We start from the raw sequence: 20662 nt of genomic DNA on the forward strand, positions 1-20662 counted from the left end.
TGACTTGTTAACCTTCACTATGCTTCACATGATTGTGACTGAATAGGTAGCCTGTAATTGTGGCACTCAGGAAGGTGAGGCAGGAGGATCCTGAGTTCAAGCTACATAGAAAAAAAGGTGCTGGTTCTCATCTGTTCTGACCTAATGAGCTAGGTAGGACACAGTGTCAGTGTTTACCTAAGGTTAAGAATGTGGGGAAGTGAACTAACGTCACAGCAGTACAAAGGACAAAGCAGCACCTTCTGATCCTCCTGCCTCTGCTTCTCATGTTCTGAAGTACAGACATGCACCACCACGTGAGGTTCTGTGCAGTGCTGGGAATAAACCCAGGGCATCATTTACACTAGGCAAGAACCCTACCAAGAGGATTACTTTCCCAGTCAGGCTGTGGCACACCCTTTAATACCAGTACTTAGGAAGCAGAGGCAGGGGTATCTCTGGATTTGAGGCCAGCCTGGTCTATAGAGTGAGTTCCATGACAGCCAAGACTACAGAGAAGCCCTTTCTCAAAAAAACCAAAAGTCTCAGAAAATGATTATGAAATACAAAGAAAACTTCAGAACTAAGCTTCTACACTGAAGTCACTCAATTCCAACAAGTTTATGTATAATTTCACTAGATTTTTATAAAACTTGAGAGAAAATTGTCAGATATTCATACATACAAGCACTTACAGATTGGGAATACTCAGTTTGCGACCCATAGGCTTCACATCCCTGAAAGACACCCAGTCATCAAACACTCTAAAATTGCTCTGTAGGCAGGGCTAACAATCTGAATACAGGTTCACGCATGTTTTGGAGGGAGGCTATTGCCAAGTGGTAGTGACACATGCCTTTAATCCGACACTCAGAAAATGGAGATTGTTACGCTGGCATTTGTGTTAAGAGTACAGTCATGGAAGCCATGTGCTTAGCTTTAGAAAATTGCCCCAGGATTCCCTAGCAGATTGAGAATGCAGCCAAGAAGGTGTTGGCAGCCTCCAGTCTCAGGTTTCCTGGCCATAGGAAAGTCACAAGGTTGGAGGCTGACTTAGCCATCTCATCCAGGAAACAGGAACCCCTCTGATCTGCCCTTGATGGGACACTGTTGCTATGCTAGACACCAGGGTGGGATGGCAGCTGACATTGCTGCCATCAGCTGGCAGGTGCCAAGGATTCTGCACGTCTTGTGGCAGACACAGGTGTCCATACCCAGTCTATGCTAACATCAGGAGCCTAAGCAGAGTGGGCAGAATGCAAGAGGTGACACCCTGACCCTTGCTCCCTCATGCATCCCTGTCTTCAGGAGCATTCTCAGACCTACCTGGGCATCCAGGATGGCATTCTGCTCCTGGTCTTTCTGCTGGAGCAGCAGCTGGTGCTGCATCTCCAGCACCCGTCCTGTAGCCTCTCCTCACAGGACATGACTGCCGATTCCTTCTCATCCTTCTCCAGCAGAATCATGTTCTCTTCCATCTGTGGGTGCAAGACCAACTCAGGTGGGGTGGGGAGATGACAGAAGACACACTGGTGCTCAGAGGTCCAGCTAAGCTACCCACACAGACAGCAGGGTCAGCAGCATCTGCGACTCCATCATGTCCATGGTCTGCTGCAGATCCTGCAGTGTCCAGCTGTTCAGTTCTCAGTAAACCACGTTCACCTGGTTCTTCTGGGTATGGCGGAACCCCCAACCTCTGTGTACTTCATAGGTTCAAATGGAAATAGTGTCAGAGGGGTTGGGGGTGGAGCCAGGTCTATACTTGCCTGGAAATTGTATGGGTGTCCCCTACCCCACTCAGTATATGAACACTCACCTGAGCAGGTCTCATGGGCAGCACAGTCCTGGCCTCTGTCCTAGAGGAGGACTGGCTGCCTCTGACCTGAAGCCTTAGGTGCTGGGAGTCAGAACTACCCACCGCCCAATACCTCTGTACTTACCTGTTTCTTCTTGTGAAGGGTTCTCTTTCTCTGAGGGGTGGTAAAGGACTTGGAGTTGGCTTTCTTTGACATTGTCCTGTCTAGCTGGGGAGCCTCCCTGAACATGCTTTTGTCTAAAATAGACCATTTTATTTATTTAAAAAAGAGTCTTTCACTTGGTTTTTGGAGATGTAGTCCATGTTGGCCTAAGACTTAATAATCCTCCTGCCCCAGCTTGGGGCTTCAGGCTTGTGCCACCATAAGTGACCAAGAACATAACAGGTGCCTCTTGACTCATGACTCAGACTGTCACAAGAGGAAGACGTCACCCTCAACCCCAGCACCCAGGCCCTCATGCCCTTTATGACAGAAGCACTGTCTGGGACCTGTACCTGCTGCTGTCACTCTGCCTGGGACCTGTGCTTGCTACCTCCATCCTGCCTGGGACCTGCACCTGCTGATGCCACCTCATCTGAGACCCACACCTGCTGCTGTCATCCCACCTGGGACCCACACCTGTTACCACCACCCAGTCTGTGACCGCACAGTGAGACCTTGTCTCAAAAACAAACAACAACAAACCCTGTCAACTCCCCAAGCACAGGCATTCTAGACAGACTAAAGTGACCATGGGTGCCATTAGGCTAAGTGTTTCTTCTTTGTGGTGCTGAAGATGGAGCCCTGCTGAGCAAGTCTTGGGATGATCATAACCCACAAACCACAATAAGTAATTCTTAGAGATAAACATAAATCTGTTCAAAGTGGTGACCTATAAGACAGGTAGGGAGGGGCTCTATTTGCCTGCTTTAACAACAGTGGTGTGCAGGGAAACAGTTAAGAAACTTCACAGCACCACAGGAGCTACTGACTTCTGGAGCTATGAAGTTAGTAGGTCCTGTGCTCAAGGCCCAACCCAGCACTCAGGAATTCAGAGCTGCCCTCAGATGCAAGGCAACTTCTGGGCCAGTCTGGGCTACATGAGACCCTGTATCAAACAACAACAACAACAAACCCAAAAACAAACAAACAAAAACCCCCAAACAACAAAAACAAAAGAAATAAACAACCCCCCCAACAAAAAAACAAAAAAGAAAAAACACTGGAATGGGTTGGCTGGCTCAGCCCATAAAGGCGCTTCCTTGCCTAGTAAGCCTGATGATGGACTCAATCTGGGGAATGCACAGGAAGCTAGAAGGAGAGAAGAACTCCACAGAGCTGTCCTCTGATGCCACATGTGCCAAGGTGCCAGGCACAACTACCTATGATGACAAAATGAAATAAAATAAAAGTAGTTCCTCAGCTTTGATACTGCTGACCTCTGGGCTAGTCAGGGCCTATCTAGGGTTACTGTGTGCATCAAGGGCTCAACCAGCAGCTGTAGTTCCATCCACCAATGACAAAAATCCAAATAAAATGTCTGCATACATCCCTAACCAGTCATCATCACTGTTAGATGAGCACTCTGTTTAATCCAGGCAGGTCCTGGACCCTGACTGGCCCAGCTTTAATCACAGCCTTCACTCAGTCACATGAGAAAACCCTAGCCAGACTCGTGAGCTGCTCTCATCCCCACCTGGAGAATTTTTTGTTGCTTTTTTTTTTCTGAAGTAGGGTCTCATGTAGCCCAGACTGACTTCAATCTCCCCAGTGTGGCCAAGGATGACTTTGAACTCCTGATCTTCCTATCTCCAGCTCCTAAGTGCCCAGATGTCAGGCACCCAGTGGGGTCTAATTCTGCAGAGCCCCTAAACCAACAGCAAACAGTAGCTCCTGGCCAATCCCCACATGGTCCCTGGATCTGCAAGCAGTTCCTTGGACATATGGCTGTGCCCTCAGACACACTGCCCCATGCTCCCATCACAAACTCTTGAATCATATCCTTTCTGACAGAGACCCCTTGATGGTCAGTTTTCATTGCCCACCTGACACAATCTAGGATCACCTGGGAAGTGAGGGGTTGTCTGGATCAGGCTGGACTGTGGGCATGTCTGTGAGAGGTTGTCTTGATTGCTCTGGGGGAGGCCTGGCAGCTCCTTCCCTGATGCCAGAATGCCAACCCCCAAGCCCCAGCCAGGCCCTGCTTTTGGTCCTTGGCAATGCGTTGGTCCTTCCTTCAGGTGGCTTCCCAGCAGCCTGTACAGAAACCTGTTATGGAACAGTCAGAGGTCAGGCCACTTGACCTTTGATGTACTTGCTTAGAGGTCAGAGAGAGATGCAGGAGTCTTGAAACTGTGTATACAGGACAAGCAGGATTTGTTTAACAGGGACATTCATCAGACATGGGAAATTAATGGCACATCTGCTGGACTGCCTTCAACACCCAGCCATCTCGATGGGCCTGTGCTCCTGCGTGCTGTGGAGGTGCTGGCAACTGACTTCCTATGGCATTCTCAAGATGTGCTTGTTTTCTATACCTGTTGCTTTGGACTTAAGAGGACACCAAATTTCTACACTGGCGTAAGTCTTCAAAGCTTACAAACAGCAACAGTGGGTGCCAGGCTGCCAGTGACCCCAGGTAAAGCAAGAAGGAGCATGGTGGGGCGATGTTGTGGTCCATGCCCTTCTCATTCACCACTGGAGCAGGGGACCCTCCCTAGGAAATAAAGGGACAGCAGGGTGTGTCGATGTAACGGTCTTATTAAATAAGAAACACAGAGCCAAATGCAGAGTTAAAAGCCCAAGAGGTCAGAGCAGTAGCTAAGAGTTGAGACTAAAACTGTCTTCTTACCCCTTGCTGCCGCTGCCGTCCTTCCCCTGAGAAAGAGACCTACTTCCTGTGTGTCTGTCTACTTCTGTTCTGCCTTCTCATTGGTTGTAAACCCAACCACATGACCTTCTCGTCACTACCTGTCTGTACAGACCTCCAGGTCTTCTATGGTTGGTATTGAAATTAAAGGCCTGTGTCTCCATGCTGGTAGTGTCCTTGAACACTCAGAGATCTGCCTGTCATGTGATCGGGATTAAGGGCGTGTGCTACCACTGCCAGACTTCTGCTATGGCTTGCTATTAGCTCTGACCCCCAGGCAACTTTATTTATTAACATACAAATAAAATCACATTTCAGCACAAATAAAATATCACCATAAGGGTGGAAGAGGAAAACTTAAACCTATTCCTTGCAGAAACTACCCAAGCAACCATAGAACTCCCTGAGGTCTGGGAAAAGGTCTGTGCTAGGACTAAAGTCATGTCACCATGTTGGATCGTGTTTTTCTTTAAAAAAAAAAAAAGAAGGAAAAAGATTTATGTGTACAAAGTGTTGCCTGCATGTGTATCTACACACCATCACACTAACATTAGTTAGATCAGGGTTACATCGAATGCAGAAGACAAAAATAATTAAATCTCAATTATAATAGAGTTAATGGGGGGACTGAAGAGATGGCTCAGTGGCTAAAAGCACTGGCTGCTCTTGCAGAAGACCCAGGTTCAGTTCCTGATGGCTCATAACTGCCTCTAACTCCAGTTCCGGGGCATTGCTCTGGACTTCATAGGCACCAAGCATGCACATGGCACACAGACACACATAAGGTAAAACACTAGTAAATAAATAAATAAAAGTAAATAAAAATATGGGGCTAACAGATCTATAATTTAGGGATTTCTGTCTCAGTGGCTTTGGTTATCACTTCTCTCTCCTGAAGACCTGCTTTCCTGACAATTCAGCCCTACTGGCTTCTACGATAACACCTACCTCCATAGGGCATGAACTAGTAAACAGTAGGCCAAGGTTTCCAAAGCAATCTGCACCTCACTATTACACCTTCAGCATGGTTGTCCCTAAGTGTACAGAGTTGGAAGGGTACAGGTCCAAAGCCATAGTCAAATCTATTACTGTCCTCAGTATACAACATGAGGGATTTTGTTTTGTTTTTCTGAGACAGCGTTTCTCTGTGTAACAGCCTGGCTGTCCTGGAACTCGATCTGTAATCCAGGCTGGCCTCAAACTCAGAGATCTGCCTGCCTCTGCCTCCTGAGTGCTTGGGGCTGTAACTCCGTGGTGTCTGCCCAGTGCTGAGGTCCTGGCTTCCATTCCCAGTGCTGAAAAGAAAACAAAAACAAATCCCCAAAACTCTAGTGCTGTGTACACAGGAGTATGCCACCATGCCAGTCTTGTGTCTTCTAAGAGTGGCAGACATTGCATTTAGTGCTTGTTCTAATTTCCTACAATATGTGCTCTACTCTCAGTTTCTGTCAAGACCCTCATCCCAAGTAACCAAGGCTCTCAGTGGGTGTGGATGCCAGCAAGCAGCCCAGACAACTTCCTGCCTGGCTAATGGTGCCCTCTATGCGGGCTCACATTGAGAGTTCTGGCTAGAAGTTTCAGACTCCTGCTTTGCTCCTAGCCTTGTGGCACTTCAGCATTCTGGAATGTAGCCCTTCAGCAGTGTGTGGGCCTCTAGACACCCACAGTTCTCTTGGTTTTCCACGTTAGACTTTGGCTGGAGTCCAGTCAACCCATGATGCATTCCTGGGGCCACCTACACTGTTGTTGTTATTTTCTTTATTATTTTCAGTGCTGGGAATGGAAGCCAGGGCCTTCTGCAAGGTAGCCAAGTGCTGTAGCACTAAGCCAGGCCTGCAGCCCCCTGCTGGGGGATTCTAGGCAAGGGCTCCACTGGTGAACCATACTGGCACCCAGCCACTCACTGTGAGGTTTTAGGCAGGGACTCCACCCATAAGCCACACTACTTCCACTTGGGAGAGGGAGTTCTGTGGTTGATATATTTGTACCTTAATAAACTTATCTGAGGGTCAGAGAATAGAACAGCCAATAGATTAGACATAGAGGCCAGAAAATGGAGGTACACACACCTTTAATCCTATCACTTGGGAGGCAGAGATCCATCTGGATCTCTGTGAGTTCAAGGCCACACTGGAAACAGCCAGGCATGGTGACACACCCCTTTAATCCCAGCACTTGAGATCTCAAGTCTTGCTTGGCAAAGACACACGCCTTTAATCCCAGGAAGTGATGGCAGGAAACAGAAAGGTATATAAGGTGTGAGGACCAGGAACTAGTGCCTTTTCAGCTTTTAGGCCTTTAGCAGCAGTTCAGCTGAGATCCATTCCGGCGAGGACTCACAAGCTTCAGTCTGAAGATTCGTGGAAACAGGATCTGATCAGGAGTTGTAGAGGAAACAATTACTCTTTGTAAGAAATCCCAGTTGAAAGAAAATTTACAATATCTACATTTATTTCCCAGTGTGTTATTAAATGGAACTTTATGTGTCATCATAATACAGTAGAAGCAGCGACGGGTCGGATAACCGTTTGTGAAATGACGCGGCACAGTAAGAACTGTACTACAGGGGCTGTCTACACCTACCATGAGAAGAAGAAGGACGCAGCGGCCTCAGGCTATGGAACCCGGAACATCCGACTGAGCCGGGACTCTGTGAAGGACTTTGACTGCTGCTGTCTCTCACTGCAGCCCTGCCATGATCCTGTGGTCACCCCAGATGGCTACCTGTACGAACGGGAGGCGATCCTGGAGTACATCCTACACCAGAAGAAAGAGATTGCCCGGCAGATGAAGGCCTATGAGAAGCAGCGAGCAGCCCGGAGGGAAGAGCAGAAACAGCTTCAGCGAGCTGCAGCCCAGGACCAAGTTCGAGGCTTCCTGGAGAAGGAGGCAGCCATCGTGAGCCGGCCCCTCAACCCCTTCATGCCCAAAGCTGCCACCTTACCCAACACAGATGGTGAGCAGCCAGGGCCCAGTGCGGGTCCCCCAGGCAAGGACAAGAACAAAGCGCTGCCCAGCTTCTGGATTCCCTCACTGACGCCTGAGGCAAAGGCCACCAAGCTGGAAAAACCATCTCGCACTGTGACCTGCCCGATGTCTGGGAAGCCTCTACGCATGTCGGACCTGACGCCAGTGCGCTTCACGCAGCTGGACGACTCTGGAGACCGCGTGGGACTCATCACATGCAGTGAGCGCTACGTGTGTGCTGTGACCCGAGACAGCCTGAGCAATGCCACACCATGTGCAGTGCTGCGGCCCTCTGGGGCTGTGGTCACCCTGGAGTGTGTCGAGAAACTGATCCGGAAGGACATGGTGGACCCGGTGAACGGGGATCCGCTGACAGAACGTGATATCATCATGCTGCAGCGCGGCGGTACAGGCTTCGCAGGCTCAGGAGTGAAGCTACAGGCAGAGCTGTCTCGGCCAGTGATGCAAGCCTGAGCTGAGACCTAATAAACCTGCCTGTGAATGGGAAAAAAAAATAAATACAATTTAATGCCAGGTGGTGGGAGAGCATGCCTCTAATCTCAGCACTTGGGCGGACAGGCAGATCTCTGTGAGTTCAAGGCCAGCCTGGGCTACAGAGCGAGTTCCAGGAAAACTAGAGCTGTTGTTACACATAAAGTTCATCAACACAGTAATGTCATTAAGAACCAGGAATGGAAGTAGTCATAAGAAGATCCTGGCTTCTTCTGGGCATTTGAGTTGTTCTTCTCCTCAGGAAGGGCATCTTACAAAACCTAAGGATTTCATAAGAATCTATTGGATAGGTCTTAGGACTCTCCAAGATTTTCACTGCCAAAGGGCAAATACTTGAATTATCTGGAAATATAAGCTCCAGAGAACAGCAAGGACCCATTGGAAAATAATTATCAGGAATAGAAGTGGCCAAGATGAGAAGATTTTAATCTTTCATTTTATCTATCATCTATCTATCTATCTATCTATCTATCTATCTATCTATCTATCTCTATTTATCTATCTATGTGTCTATCTCGTCCTCTTTCTTTTTGTTTTAAGTCTAGCTACCCAGGCTGATCTCAAACTTGAGTATTTCTTTTTTTTATGTGTGCTACTGTGCTTGGCACAGAAGATTCCATACCCTGAAGCGTGTCTGAAACCTGTTAAATAAATCTCGTCAAAAATGAGTACTGACATAATTCAATTCACTCTCTCTATATAACTAAATTTACCACCACCACCACCACCACCACCACCACCACCACCACCACCACCCCGTGCACCCCATGCTTACCTTGCACTGGTTGATTGGGCATTTCACATCTAAAAACATCTGAAATACAAAATGCTATGAAATCTGAAACTGTTGATCCCAAGCATTTCATATAAGGGACATTCAGCCTGCAATTAGCATGTAATTAACAATTAACAATGGCGATCATTTGCTGTGAGGACTCTTAATGCTCTTCACAATCACAAAGAAGGAAGGTGGCCAACTGTAACAGTTCTCATCTCACCATCTGAAATGAAAGCTGGGAGGTTGAGTGAATGTCTGAGAACAAGGCTAGTAAAGCCCTGGCTCTGGAGACCCTGCCTTGCCTCCAGGCTCTGAGTTCTGTGCCATCAATCACCCTGTGCTGCTTTCATAAGACCCAGTGACCTTGACCTCACCTTGAATTCAAAGCATTTTTGTATACTTGCTCTAGTTAGCTCCTGGGCCTTAATGGATTCATTGGAAAGATGCTGGATTTTTGTTTGACCTCAGTTTCTGAATGCATCCTGCAAGTCATCTGACAAAATCATGTTTGTTTTAGAGGCAAGTGTTAGTACTGCATTATAATCTCTGTAACTAAAGTCTGGTGCTCTTTTTCATGTTTAGACATAGGCAGCTAATAACAGAGCACAACTGAGTTAAATAAATTTAGAAGCATATTTGTTATTTTTAATCTTAATGCAAAGTTAACACAGATTTGGGGTTTATAAAATATAGAAATCAACATAATTTTTATTGACATACAGCTCCAGTAAAACTTAAAATTCTGTGAGATAGGTATAACAATATTCTCCATCAATTTTAAATTAGATTTATTATTGCTACTATTATTTCTGTGCACTTGTGTGACATGCATGCACAGTACATGTATTGAGGTCAGAAACTAATGTAAGGGATTGGTACTCTGCCCCCTCAAATGTGGGTCCCAGATCATCAGGCTTGGTGGTGAGTGCCTAATTTACCAGCTGAATCATCTTGTCAGCTCCTCTATCAAGTCTGAAATTTAACAGTAAGACAGAAAAACTTTACTTGGAATTTAAATAAAATTGGGGGGGAAAGTTCTTCTTCAAGAAACTGAGGACTAGCAATGCTCATTGGGAAGAGGCATTTCCAAGCAGACCAGAGAATTTATGTTCAACCCTGAAATCCCACAAGGTAGCAGGATGGAATATGTTGTACCCCAAGTCCCCCAAAGACCTCCAAGAGACCAAATTCTGCAAAGTCTATTTATTGCTGCTAGTTAACTTGGGCATCTCCATCCATCTGATGCAGCAGAGCAGGAGAGACCCTGAGTAGCACTCAAGCAGGGTTTTTCTAATGGTTTGGGTAGAAGATCTAGGGGAATTCCAACTCTATATCATTACAAGCTCAAGACTGGTGCTTATGTCAGGTTAGAGATGCTTGGTTTGAACTGATCAGAGAGTTGCAACTGAAAGGAAATTGCCCTGTGCACTAGCAATCTATGTTATTGTATCCATTTGACCAGCAGATCCATTTCCTCTGATAGCTAGGCATCCCATTTTTATCTGCAGGAAACTCATTCCCTATGACAGCTATGGTATACAATCTATAACAGCAGAAAACATCTCAGAGGACATATCTGGTGCTTTGTTTATTATGCCAGTTATGTTATAGCATATCCTTTAGGTCATGGCAGGAAATGCCTGGTGTGCAGCTCCTAATTGTCTAGGGGTGATGGGGCAGCAGATCATCTGGTGGGTTTTTTAAGAACAATTTATCCAAGGGCCTGTTGTCCCCTGTCTGACCCTTCTCTAACCCTGGCATCCTCTCAAAAAGACTTCCAAAGAGTTGTCCTCTTAACTCCACATGCATACCTCTCCCATCCCACACCCCAAAGCACATAAACTAAATTAAATTAAGTAATTGGTGAAATGATAAATAAAAAAGAAAGCGAGGTGATACTGAGTACCTTTCAACAGGTCCTGCCAAGGTATGCCACTAAGCAACACACACCACCAGCAACAGTTAGTGCAAAGAGGTTCATTGGGGAATGGTGAGTGGAAGTGTGAAGGGCTGGAGACTTAGAGAGACAGAATGACAAGAGGAAGAAGAGATGCAAGAGAGAAAAGAAGAGGCAAGAGAGAGGAGAAGCAAAGAGATGTGAAAAAGGCTGAGGGATGGAAAGGGAGTGAGCTGTACCTGGCGGGTATTTTTAAGGCTGCACATGTGGCAGAGCTGAGGGTGGAAAGAACCCAATGACAAGTGATGATGTAACTGCTGTGGTGGCAGCAGCAGATGCAGGCTGCTGAGGCATGGCAGAAACTAACAATTGGGGTGTGTGTCAAACACTGCATCCTGCCTCTGCCTCCCTAGTGCTAGGATTAAAGACAGGCACCACCACACCTCATGATATGGATTATTTTTGATGTCTAAATAGGAGCTGATGAAAAATTTTCATATCTTTGTTCCTCAATCATCTTCATTGTTTCTATTTTCCACATGGTTTATATCATGGTAAAGTAACCATACGTATATACCATAGGACCTTCTGACTACAAAACAGAGGGAGATAATAAAAGTTCTATAAACATGGGGGGTTGTTTTCGTTCTCTTAAAATAAATTGCATAATGAGGGGCAAACAATGAATGAGAACAATGAAGTATATCTAAGGTTGACAAATTTCCCATCAAACTCATTTTTTTTTCATATGGTTCAATTCCATCTCTTTTGCTACAACCATTAAAATAGCTCCACACTACCACTTTAAGAACTTTTGACAAGTATATACACATTTACATTTTTTTTATCATTAATCTGCCTCAACATTTTGTTTCATTGCCCCTCTAGCCTATACTATTTGGGTAGGTTTTAGAATTTTTTTTTAACTTAGGTAGCATATAAAATCAGCAAACTTGCTGGATTCACTGTGGGCATTGTATAAATAAACACTGATTGGCTGGTAGCCAGACAGGAAGTATAGGCGGGACTTACAGAGAGGAGAATTGAGGGAACAGGAAGGCAGAGGGAGAGACTGCCTGGAGCCACCGCCAGGACAAGCAAGATGTAAGGTACAGTAAGCCACGAGCCACATGGCAAAGTATAGATTAATAGAAATGGGCTAAAGTAAGAGCTAGATAATGATAGGCCTGAGCTAATGGCCAAGCAGTTTAAATAATGTAAGTGTCTGTGTGTTTATTTTATAAGTGGGCTCCGGGACTGGTGAGGCTTGGTGGGACCCAGAGAGAAAAGCTCTCACTCATTTTTTTCCCCCTGTGGTTCGACTCCAACTCTTTTGCTACAACCATTAAAATAGCTCCACACTATCACTTTAAGAATTTTGACAAGTATATACACGTTCACATTTTTTTATCATTAATCTGCCTTAGCATTTTTGTTTCATTATTGCTCTAGGCTATACCATTTGGGTAGGTTGTAGAATTTTTTTTAACTTAGGCAGCATATAAAATCAGCAAACTTGCTGGATTCACTGTGTGCACAGTGAGTGCTTGCAGGGATTTTCTCGGTGCAGCCTGCTGTGTGTGTGGATGCTGCTGCACGTGGAAGCTGTTGCCCAGAAGGAAATGTTTGGTTTTCATAAGCCAAAGATGCACTGAAGAACAGAGGACTGCTGTATCTGCAGAGACAAATCTTCCAGCTCTTGGTTCATGGACAGGAAACATTACAAAAAGGATTTTCAGAGCTATTTTGGGTTGCACATGACATCTGCAGTGTCTGTGTGCTTCTTGTGAAAAGATGGAAGAAGTTGCCAGCAGATCCAGAAAAACAAAGCAAAAACAACAACAACAAAAAAAAAAAACAAAAAAACTTTTTAGATATTACCTACTGGAAAAGGCAGAAAATACGTTGTGGGATCATCTCTAAGGGCAGTTTTGGCCAAGTCCTCACTGACACCCATCTCCTCCAGCCTTGCTGCAGCACAAAGCAAGCAGCTGCTGAGAAGCCTGAGGAGGAGGGGCTGGCACCTCGCCCCATCTCCCCTCAGGAGTAGTGACTGAGGTTCATGTAGGACGGAACAAAGATTGATTTAAACTTTGAAAAGAACATAAAGCAACAAACTGACCCTCCTATTTTTAACTTGGATACCTATTATTCTGCCAAAAGACATTTTATATAACAGTTTTAATGTGTTACCCATTCCCCATCCAACAAACTCAGAAGCCAGTGTCTAGCTTACTGCAAGAAAAAAAGTGTACATAATATTTAAGATGCTGAGTATTTCATAGGAAAGCTGAATGCTGTTGTAAAGTACTCTGTAAGTGGTTTTGCTTGTTTATTACCCCCAAATGAATAAAATAAGGGGATTTCAGGGGCTAGAGGTGCGATTGTTCTATGATAAACCATATGTAGTTTAGTCTTTCTGTGGAAAGATTGTGGTTGAGGCATTTTTAAATGTATGGCTACACTTATTTTTCCTCATTATAATTTGTCATAATTCAGTAGCATGACCTGCCTCTAGAGACAGTTAAAAATTTTGGAATGCTTCAGCATTACCAAACTTCTGATGATTCAGACCTGTACTACTGACTATTAAGCAGAGGAGACTGAGATTTCTCCAAATAGCTTGGAAGAGGAAGCAATTTCTGAACACACAGGTAGCATCGTGCCACCTCCCTTCATCTTAATATTTGAAAAGAAGACTTTATGTGAATCTTCTAAAACAGAACCGGAGCTCCTTCTGGGCAAGGCAAGCCTGTAGGATGGGCAAGGTCCTATACGGATAGTATCAAAACATCACCATACAGTAGAGAACACATGGTTAGAAACACTTGTGTGTAAGTCCTGGGGATGCACTGGGCATAGCTGATGCTGCTTGAGGCACATTTCTTAGAGAACTTGCAGTGTGTAAATAATTGACATTGCTGTTAAATGACTATCTGGGACTCACTGAAATCTGTATGATTCAGTTCTAGCTCTGGATTTCCTCAGTTGACCTTTGTGGAGGTTTTATCTATAGAGTAGCCCTTTGCCTTGTCTTGACCTTATTAGGATTTGGGCTTTTGTTGCTTTTCTCCCACTATTTAAAGTAGACTTAAGAGATGAGTTGTATATTGAGATTAAGTTGGCTAGTTGAGTTGGTTTCTTGGTGTTGGGCTTCTGAACATCCAGGTAGCTGAATGGAATGCCTCACATTAAGATCTCAGAGAGGGTTTCTCCATAGAACGCTCCTGAAGCTGTCCAATGGCTTCTTCTCAAAATTCAGGAAAAAACAACACTGCCATGTCAGACATCTCTTAGAGGGAAGGGTACATGCTGCCTTAGTATTCTGTCACTTGTGATTATTTTGAAAACTGGTTTATGACAACCTGTAGTTTTATAGTTTTACCTTGTGTGCTTCTTCCTTTTGTGAAAAACCTACCTAGTACAAGCCACCATATGCAGACTGCCCAATGATTGATCATCTCTATTTCTGCATTTATATATTTATTATTAGACCTCAACTCCGTCTTCTCCCACTCAACTCTGCCTGTAAGCATACTTTATCTAGGCATACACTTTGTATTAATATACTAGAAATCTACAAATATGTCATACTTTTTATACTCTTGGATAGTTATTATCAAAACCATTACTCTAGGGTATTGAATAAATTTAGTTTTATTAGAAAAAAATAAAATAAACAACCTTGGTATTTGATGCCAAAGTAGGATAGTGAATTCTGATGTAGCCTGAGAAAAATCTGGAGATAATATTTAAAAGTAAAAGTAGATGAAGCTTTTCATCTGCTAAGTAGCATTAAGTTAGTTGGTAATATTCACCTATTTTACTTTTATGTATACTTGTGTGTGAATGTTTTGCTTGCATGTATATCTGAGTACCAGAGGCATGCTTGGTATGGAGGTCAGAAGAAGTCATTGGGTCCTCTGGAATTAGAATTTCAGATGGATATGAGCCCCCTTATGTGTGCTGGGAACCAAACCCAAGTGCTCTTAACTACTGAACCATCTCCCCAAGCCCCAAACTCAACTTCTTAAATTTAGCAGATGGAATTGGTATTCTGAGTTACCTATCTGAGACAGCCTTATGGAATTTTATCAAATGTTTTGTGTCATAAACCAACGGGAAACACCATTTCAGAGCTTTGAATGAATCCTTCAGGCTTTGTTCACAGTATTCCTAATGGAAGCAGATGACAGTGCCAGAGCAGGTCATTACTCTACATCTCCCCAATGTAACAGTCATGCTTAAGGAGTGAGAGGTCAGAAGGCATCTCCAGTATTCACACTTGCAGCTCAGCAGCTCCCCTCTGCTGTGGGTAGTGGTAAACTTTGTTCATGCATTTCAAGGCCACTTTCACTGTTTTGCTATCCCAGAACCACAATGGGCAATTGTGAAAGGGCATGGGGAAAGGACTAATGTAGTGCAGAAGGGAGATTCCTTTCTTTCCAGAAGCTCATCATTGTTACATTCTCTAAATCTGGCTGTTAACATAAAGGCTAGGTCATGAAGACTGGAGGTGACCATGCCATCCACATTCAAGGTGTCAACCCCCTATGTAGCCCTGGTTAGATGGGAATTCACTTTGTAGCCAAGGCTCCTGGAACTTGCAGAGATTCATCTCTGCCTCTGAGTTCTGAAGTTACAGGAGTGCAACACCATGCCTGAATAAAGAAGAGTTGTAAAAGTGAAGAGTTGGAAATTGCTTTTTTATTCATAAAAAGTCTTCAGTGGGGACTTTTAAAAGGCAGTCAGTAAATGCAGTGTATATATTTAGCCAACTATTAAAACACTGACAAGAATAAAAGAATTAACAAAAAATAACAAAATTTCTAACTAAACTAAACTAAAACACCAAGCAAACAAAACCCCAGCAAAGAAAAGACCTCTCCAAAAATTTAAGCTACAAATCTTCTTCTACTCTAGACCCAACAAATCAATGGAGCACATTTGGCTTTCCAAAGCACAAAGATGACTCAGACCTCCTCTATAAGTTCTTTCTCAGGACCAGTCATGCCAGTCCAGGCTGCGAAGCTGGAGAATCCCTAGTCCTTTTCTTTATGGAAGACCCGATGACTGACTCACATAGGTGTGAGGGAGTGCTGTAGTCTCTGCAGTGCGTCATCTTCAGCAACACTTTCGCGTGACATGGAGTTGGCTTCAGCATTGCTCTGGGGAGGGAATCCTATTCTTCTCCATGTGGTATGTATAGATAACAGCATGACAGCCATGCAGGCTTTCTTGTCAGGTTTCTCACCACATGTGGAGGACTCAGACAGCTTACTAAAGACATGGAGAGTACACTGACAGAGTAACTCTGGCTCACCAACATACCCTCCCCATGCTGCTGTGCCCCGTTTGAGGACCACTTGTTAATAGATGGCTGGGTTCTGAGTAATCTTGGCAGGTCCTCTGTCGCTCAAGCTTCTTTCTGATGATTTATCTTCTCCTGGAATAATGCACCAACAGACACATGGATCCCTGCTGGTAGGTTGGGATTTTCCTCACTGGTTAGTTCACAGCTACAAGATGTCTTTTGTTGAGGAGGTGTTGATGCTAGAGTGGAGTTCTCTTAAGTGGTGCTGTCAGAGAAAGAATGGCAATTATTCCCATAAGCATCCTAACTCTGCTATGGCCTAGACAAAACCAGGGCCTATTCACTCACGGGACACCAATGTGAAGGAAGAAAGACCACCCCACGAATGCCATGGTTGCAGGGGATAGGAGTCAATGGTGGCTCTTTTGCCTGGCACACTTAGTGTCCCTGCTGAAGCAGGTTTGTCTGCAGCAGGCTCTGACCCTGGGCTGTGGCCTGTTCTAGATCATGCTGGAGTGTTTTAGACCTAGGAGAGGAAGGCAGCTGGAACACAGGCCTGGTGGGGACCTGCCATGCCAGCATTTGAGTCCCCACCGGCTCCATTCAGCTGGACAATCTGCATTACCTTTCAGCTGAGCTTATTCTTTCTTCCTCAAGAGAGAAGGGCCAGAGAGCAGCTGGCCCTGGATTTTTTCTCAGCCTTTAAAAATTGCTAGAGATTGAACTGAGAAATACACACCTAAACTAAAAACAAAAACAAACAAACAAAAAAAAACCAGCACATTTCTCCAATAGTTCAGATACATTATTTTGAAGAAAAAAAAAAAGCAGCATAGCAATGTCAGAGTCACAGTTCAGGGGAGATATGCATGGCCTTGAGCAGATGCCAGGCAACTCAGCAACCTTGGAACCTAACTGTATGAGGCCCTCTAGTGGTGTCTACACAACACTGCAGTGTGCAGGCTCTGTTTACTCCTTCAGCACAGAAACTTCCTTGGCTTCAACCTGTCAAACTCTAAACCTGCTTATTTCCAGAGAAACTTTCTCACAGCAAACAGATGCACACTGCAGAAAACCTGTAATCAGTAAGAAGGGGCTCCATGCAAATCTGCACCTTACCTCTAAAGGTGCCATCCTGAAGGAAAATGAAGAGGCAGGAGGGCACACTGTCTTCCATCTAACACTCTCCCTGTTAGGTTTGGGCTGCCATAGGAACATGTGTGGGGAGACATAAAGATCAATGAACTCAGGACATATGAGAGCTCAGAAACAAAGAAGGGGACACAATCTCTAGCAAGATTAAGGATAATACGTATTTTTCCCGGACAGACATTTCTGTTGACTGAACCAGCTCATACACTCAGATGTTCTTTCCCTGGCTGTGACTGAAAGGCCATGCAGATGGGCAGAAATCCAAATAGGACAGAGATTCAGGTAGAGGGGAACTACTGAGTGCCACTCCCTCCTGGCCTGGGCTCCTACCTCATCTGGGAGACAGTGAAGTAATGCTGCAGCTTTTCTGCCAAGACCTTGTGCTTGGTGACCAGATCTCTCTGCTTCAGCAGGTATTGCAGTCTCTCCTCCAATCTTTCCTGCTTCTGTTTAGTAGAAGATTATGTTCTTAGTGCAGGGTTGAACACTCATATGCACACAGACACACACACACTCCTAAACACACACACTCTTGAACACACACGTACAAGTGTGTACACATACAAGCATACTACATTGCATTCACATGTTTAGTTTCCCAGATAATGCTAATATAAGAAAAGATCACCCAGGACATTTAAGAAGAAACTGAACATTCCTTAGATGGAAGAACACAGTGGGCAGGACAGATGGACAGACCAGTCAATGAAGTGCACAAACCTTGTAAACCCAGTGCACAAAAAAATGGACTTGTGGGGTGTTTGGCCTATAAGCCGTGCCTGTTCATCAAGTTCCCCAGTCCATGCACTAAAGGCTTGGATCCCCAGCACTGGACGACAGGATGGTGGTGAAGCAGCCAATAGCTTCACTCAGTGCTTCCCAGTGTCTCCAAGGTAAACAGCTTCCTCCAAAAGGAGCTCTCTAATCCACAGGCTGCCTCACTTCAGACACAAAGCAATGAGGCCAGGAAACTAGAAAATCCTCAACCAGGTGCCAATATAATCCTTTCCTCCCTGTAAGGTGATTGTGTCAGGGATTTGTTTGAATAAGAGAAGGTTGACTAAGTCACAAATGATCGCATGTATTATTTCTTACTGAACAAGATTCCATGGAAAGCCCGGACTACATTGTACATTTACACTCACAGATGATGGGTATCTGAATAGTTCTGATTTCAGGGCTGCTCTGAAGATGACTGCTACAACCCTGGTGTCAGCTAGTTTCTCTGTGAACAATTGATTTCCCATTCCTGAATCACTGGGTTACTTGGGGACTGCAGTTCAACTTTCTGAAAAATTGTACATAGCTTCTCATGGGGCTACACCATTTTACAACACCAGCAATGTCTGAGACTCTTTATTTCTCCTAACCCTCCATAAGGCCCATTTTAACTCAGACTTAACAACTTTGGAATAAAATCAGTTACTGAATGCTGCAGACGCAGCAGAGGGTGAGTGCTTTAGACTGCAATGAGCGTAAGTGGGATGCACTGAGACAGCCCTATTTTCAAACCTCAGCATGGCTATGGAACTTCTGCTCAGCTGAGATAAAACCACAAGCACCCCTGCAATTCAGAATCTCTCAGGGAATAAAATTCAGGCCAAGCTTCAAGGCCAAGGTCAACTCAGCAATGGTGAGGCCAAGGTGGAAAGAAAATGGTAGTAGGCCATGAGACTGAGAATAAAGCAGGGTGAGGGACGGCACCTGACCATCCAGTGGGCAGTCACCATTCACTAAGAACAGAGAAGGGACACAAACCCTCATCCAGCCTTTCCTACCTCTCAGGCACCGTGATATGCCTCACCAGTTCTTTCCTCACCATCATCTACTGTAGAGAGCAAAAAGCCTTGTGCACACAGGTAAGTACTGGAGAAGCCAGGAAACTTAAACACACAGCTTACATCTTCAATGGAATGAGGAGCACAGCTGCTCTTCCTGGAATGCTAGGAATGATGTCATTTTATAACCTGGTGACCCTTTGCTGTCTATTGAGACAGGCTCTGCCATATCTCACAGAATCAATGTTATTACTAATCCAAGACCTAGTCCCCTAAATCTTGAGCTTTTAGACCATAAACTTACTCTAAAGACTGAAGTCACTTGTGTGTTACAGCAGCCTAAGTGGCTTCTACGTTATCTTACTGGTGGCTAATCCTGATGCCCATAGGTATTATGTTTACCTCAGTCATGCTCCCTACAGCCTCGATTGTGGGCACCATCTATGTGTCAACTGTACCCATTCTTGAGAGAGAAGTCCAATGTACTTTGTAAGGAATCTCAATGTAAACATACCTTAAATTGTTGTGGACTTGGGACTGAGTTAATTGTTATCTGAATACTTTTTTCAAAAATTGAGCTGTGCTTACATATGGCTAAAGTTAAATGATCTGGTCCAGACTCTTGGAGTCCTGTTCCAGCACTGGTCGCAATAAAATTGGGCTGAGCCAAGTTTCATTATTGTCTTTTCATGGATCATTTTCCCCGCCCTGTTGTAAAGCCTGCAAGGGAATCACCACAATGTACCCCATTCCTTTGGTTTTCTCCAAAGGATTTCTTTTCTGACTTTTTAAATTTTTTGTTTTTAATATTTATAAATATTTGTGACTCTGAGAACACTTGAAAGACTTTTAGTTACAGCAGTTTTTATGTGTTTGTTCCAGGGCGCTGTGTGGACATGCAGAAAGATGGGCAGCTCCATGTGATGTTTGATTACATGGTTTCCAACAAAGCTGGCACAGGATTTTCTCATTAAAGTTAGTCTCTATCAGTTTTAAAGATGTTCCATGAGCAAGTGAATGTACACATAGGGGCTCACACACATTCTAAAGTGCACAAATATATACACAAACTCAACACGAATATAAACAACACACACACACACACACACCACCACCACCACCACCACCAACAACAACAACAATAACAACAATGTCAATAACAACAACAACATAACAGGAATTAATCATGTGATATCTCTCTGTATCAATGGTCTCATTTCCCAAATAAAAAGACACAGACTAACAGAATAGATTAAAAAAAAAACAGGAATCATTTTTTTTGCTGCATACAAGAGACAAACTTCAACATCAAGTATAGACATTATGTCAGAGGAAAGGATTGGAAAAAAATATTTCAAGCATATGGACCTAAAAGGCAAGCTGGTGTAGCCATTTTAATATTTAACAAAAAGGACTTCAATTCAAAATTAACCAAAAGAGATGGGGAAGGATATACCACCAAGATGACATTTTAATTCTTAAAGGCTTGCCCTAAGCACAAGGGCACCCACTTTTGTAAAAGAAACACTACCACAGCTTAAAGCACACACTGACCCTCACACACTGATACTAGGGAACTTAAATACTCCAATCTCACCAATGTTCATGTAACCAGTGTG

The 20662-nt window shown here is 44.4% G+C and overlaps 2 protein-coding genes across 3 annotated transcripts in view; one reads left to right on the forward strand and one right to left on the reverse strand.

The window, feature by feature from the left end:
* The first annotated feature begins 6860 nt into the window (after window positions 1–6860).
* LOC114700591 (nitric oxide synthase-interacting protein-like) lies at window positions 6861–8116 on the forward strand. Its single transcript, XM_037196878.1, has one exon. The coding sequence runs from the start codon at window positions 7126–7128 to the stop codon at window positions 8083–8085; it is 960 nt and encodes a 319-aa protein (XP_037052773.1). The 5' UTR covers window positions 6861–7125; the 3' UTR covers window positions 8086–8116.
* A 7368-nt stretch (window positions 8117–15484) lies between these two features.
* The window catches only part of LOC114700601 (disks large homolog 5-like), a 71042-nt gene continuing 65864 nt past the window's right edge, over window positions 15485–20662 (reverse strand). The window contains exons 5-7 of one of the 2 annotated variants that reach the window (XM_037196882.1): window positions 17596–17715; window positions 17233–17316; window positions 15485–16378 (exon numbers count right to left, since the gene is read on the reverse strand). In XM_037196882.1, the coding sequence (XP_037052777.1) occupies window positions 16319–16378; window positions 17233–17316; window positions 17596–17715 (264 nt within the window). In that variant the 3' untranslated portion in view covers window positions 15485–16318. The remainder of the gene's footprint in view (window positions 16379–17232; window positions 17317–17595; window positions 17716–20662) is intronic. The other variant, XM_037196885.1, reaches the window with a different exon arrangement.

This window comes from Peromyscus leucopus, chromosome 18 (assembly GCF_004664715.2).
Source record: "Peromyscus leucopus breed LL Stock chromosome 18, UCI_PerLeu_2.1, whole genome shotgun sequence".
Taxonomy (NCBI): domain Eukaryota; kingdom Metazoa; phylum Chordata; class Mammalia; order Rodentia; family Cricetidae; genus Peromyscus; species Peromyscus leucopus.

Coding starts and splice junctions, on each gene's coding strand:
- LOC114700591 (XM_037196878.1), top strand. CDS start 7,126: ATGTGTCATCATAATACAGTAGAAGCAGCGACGGGTCGGATAACCGTT.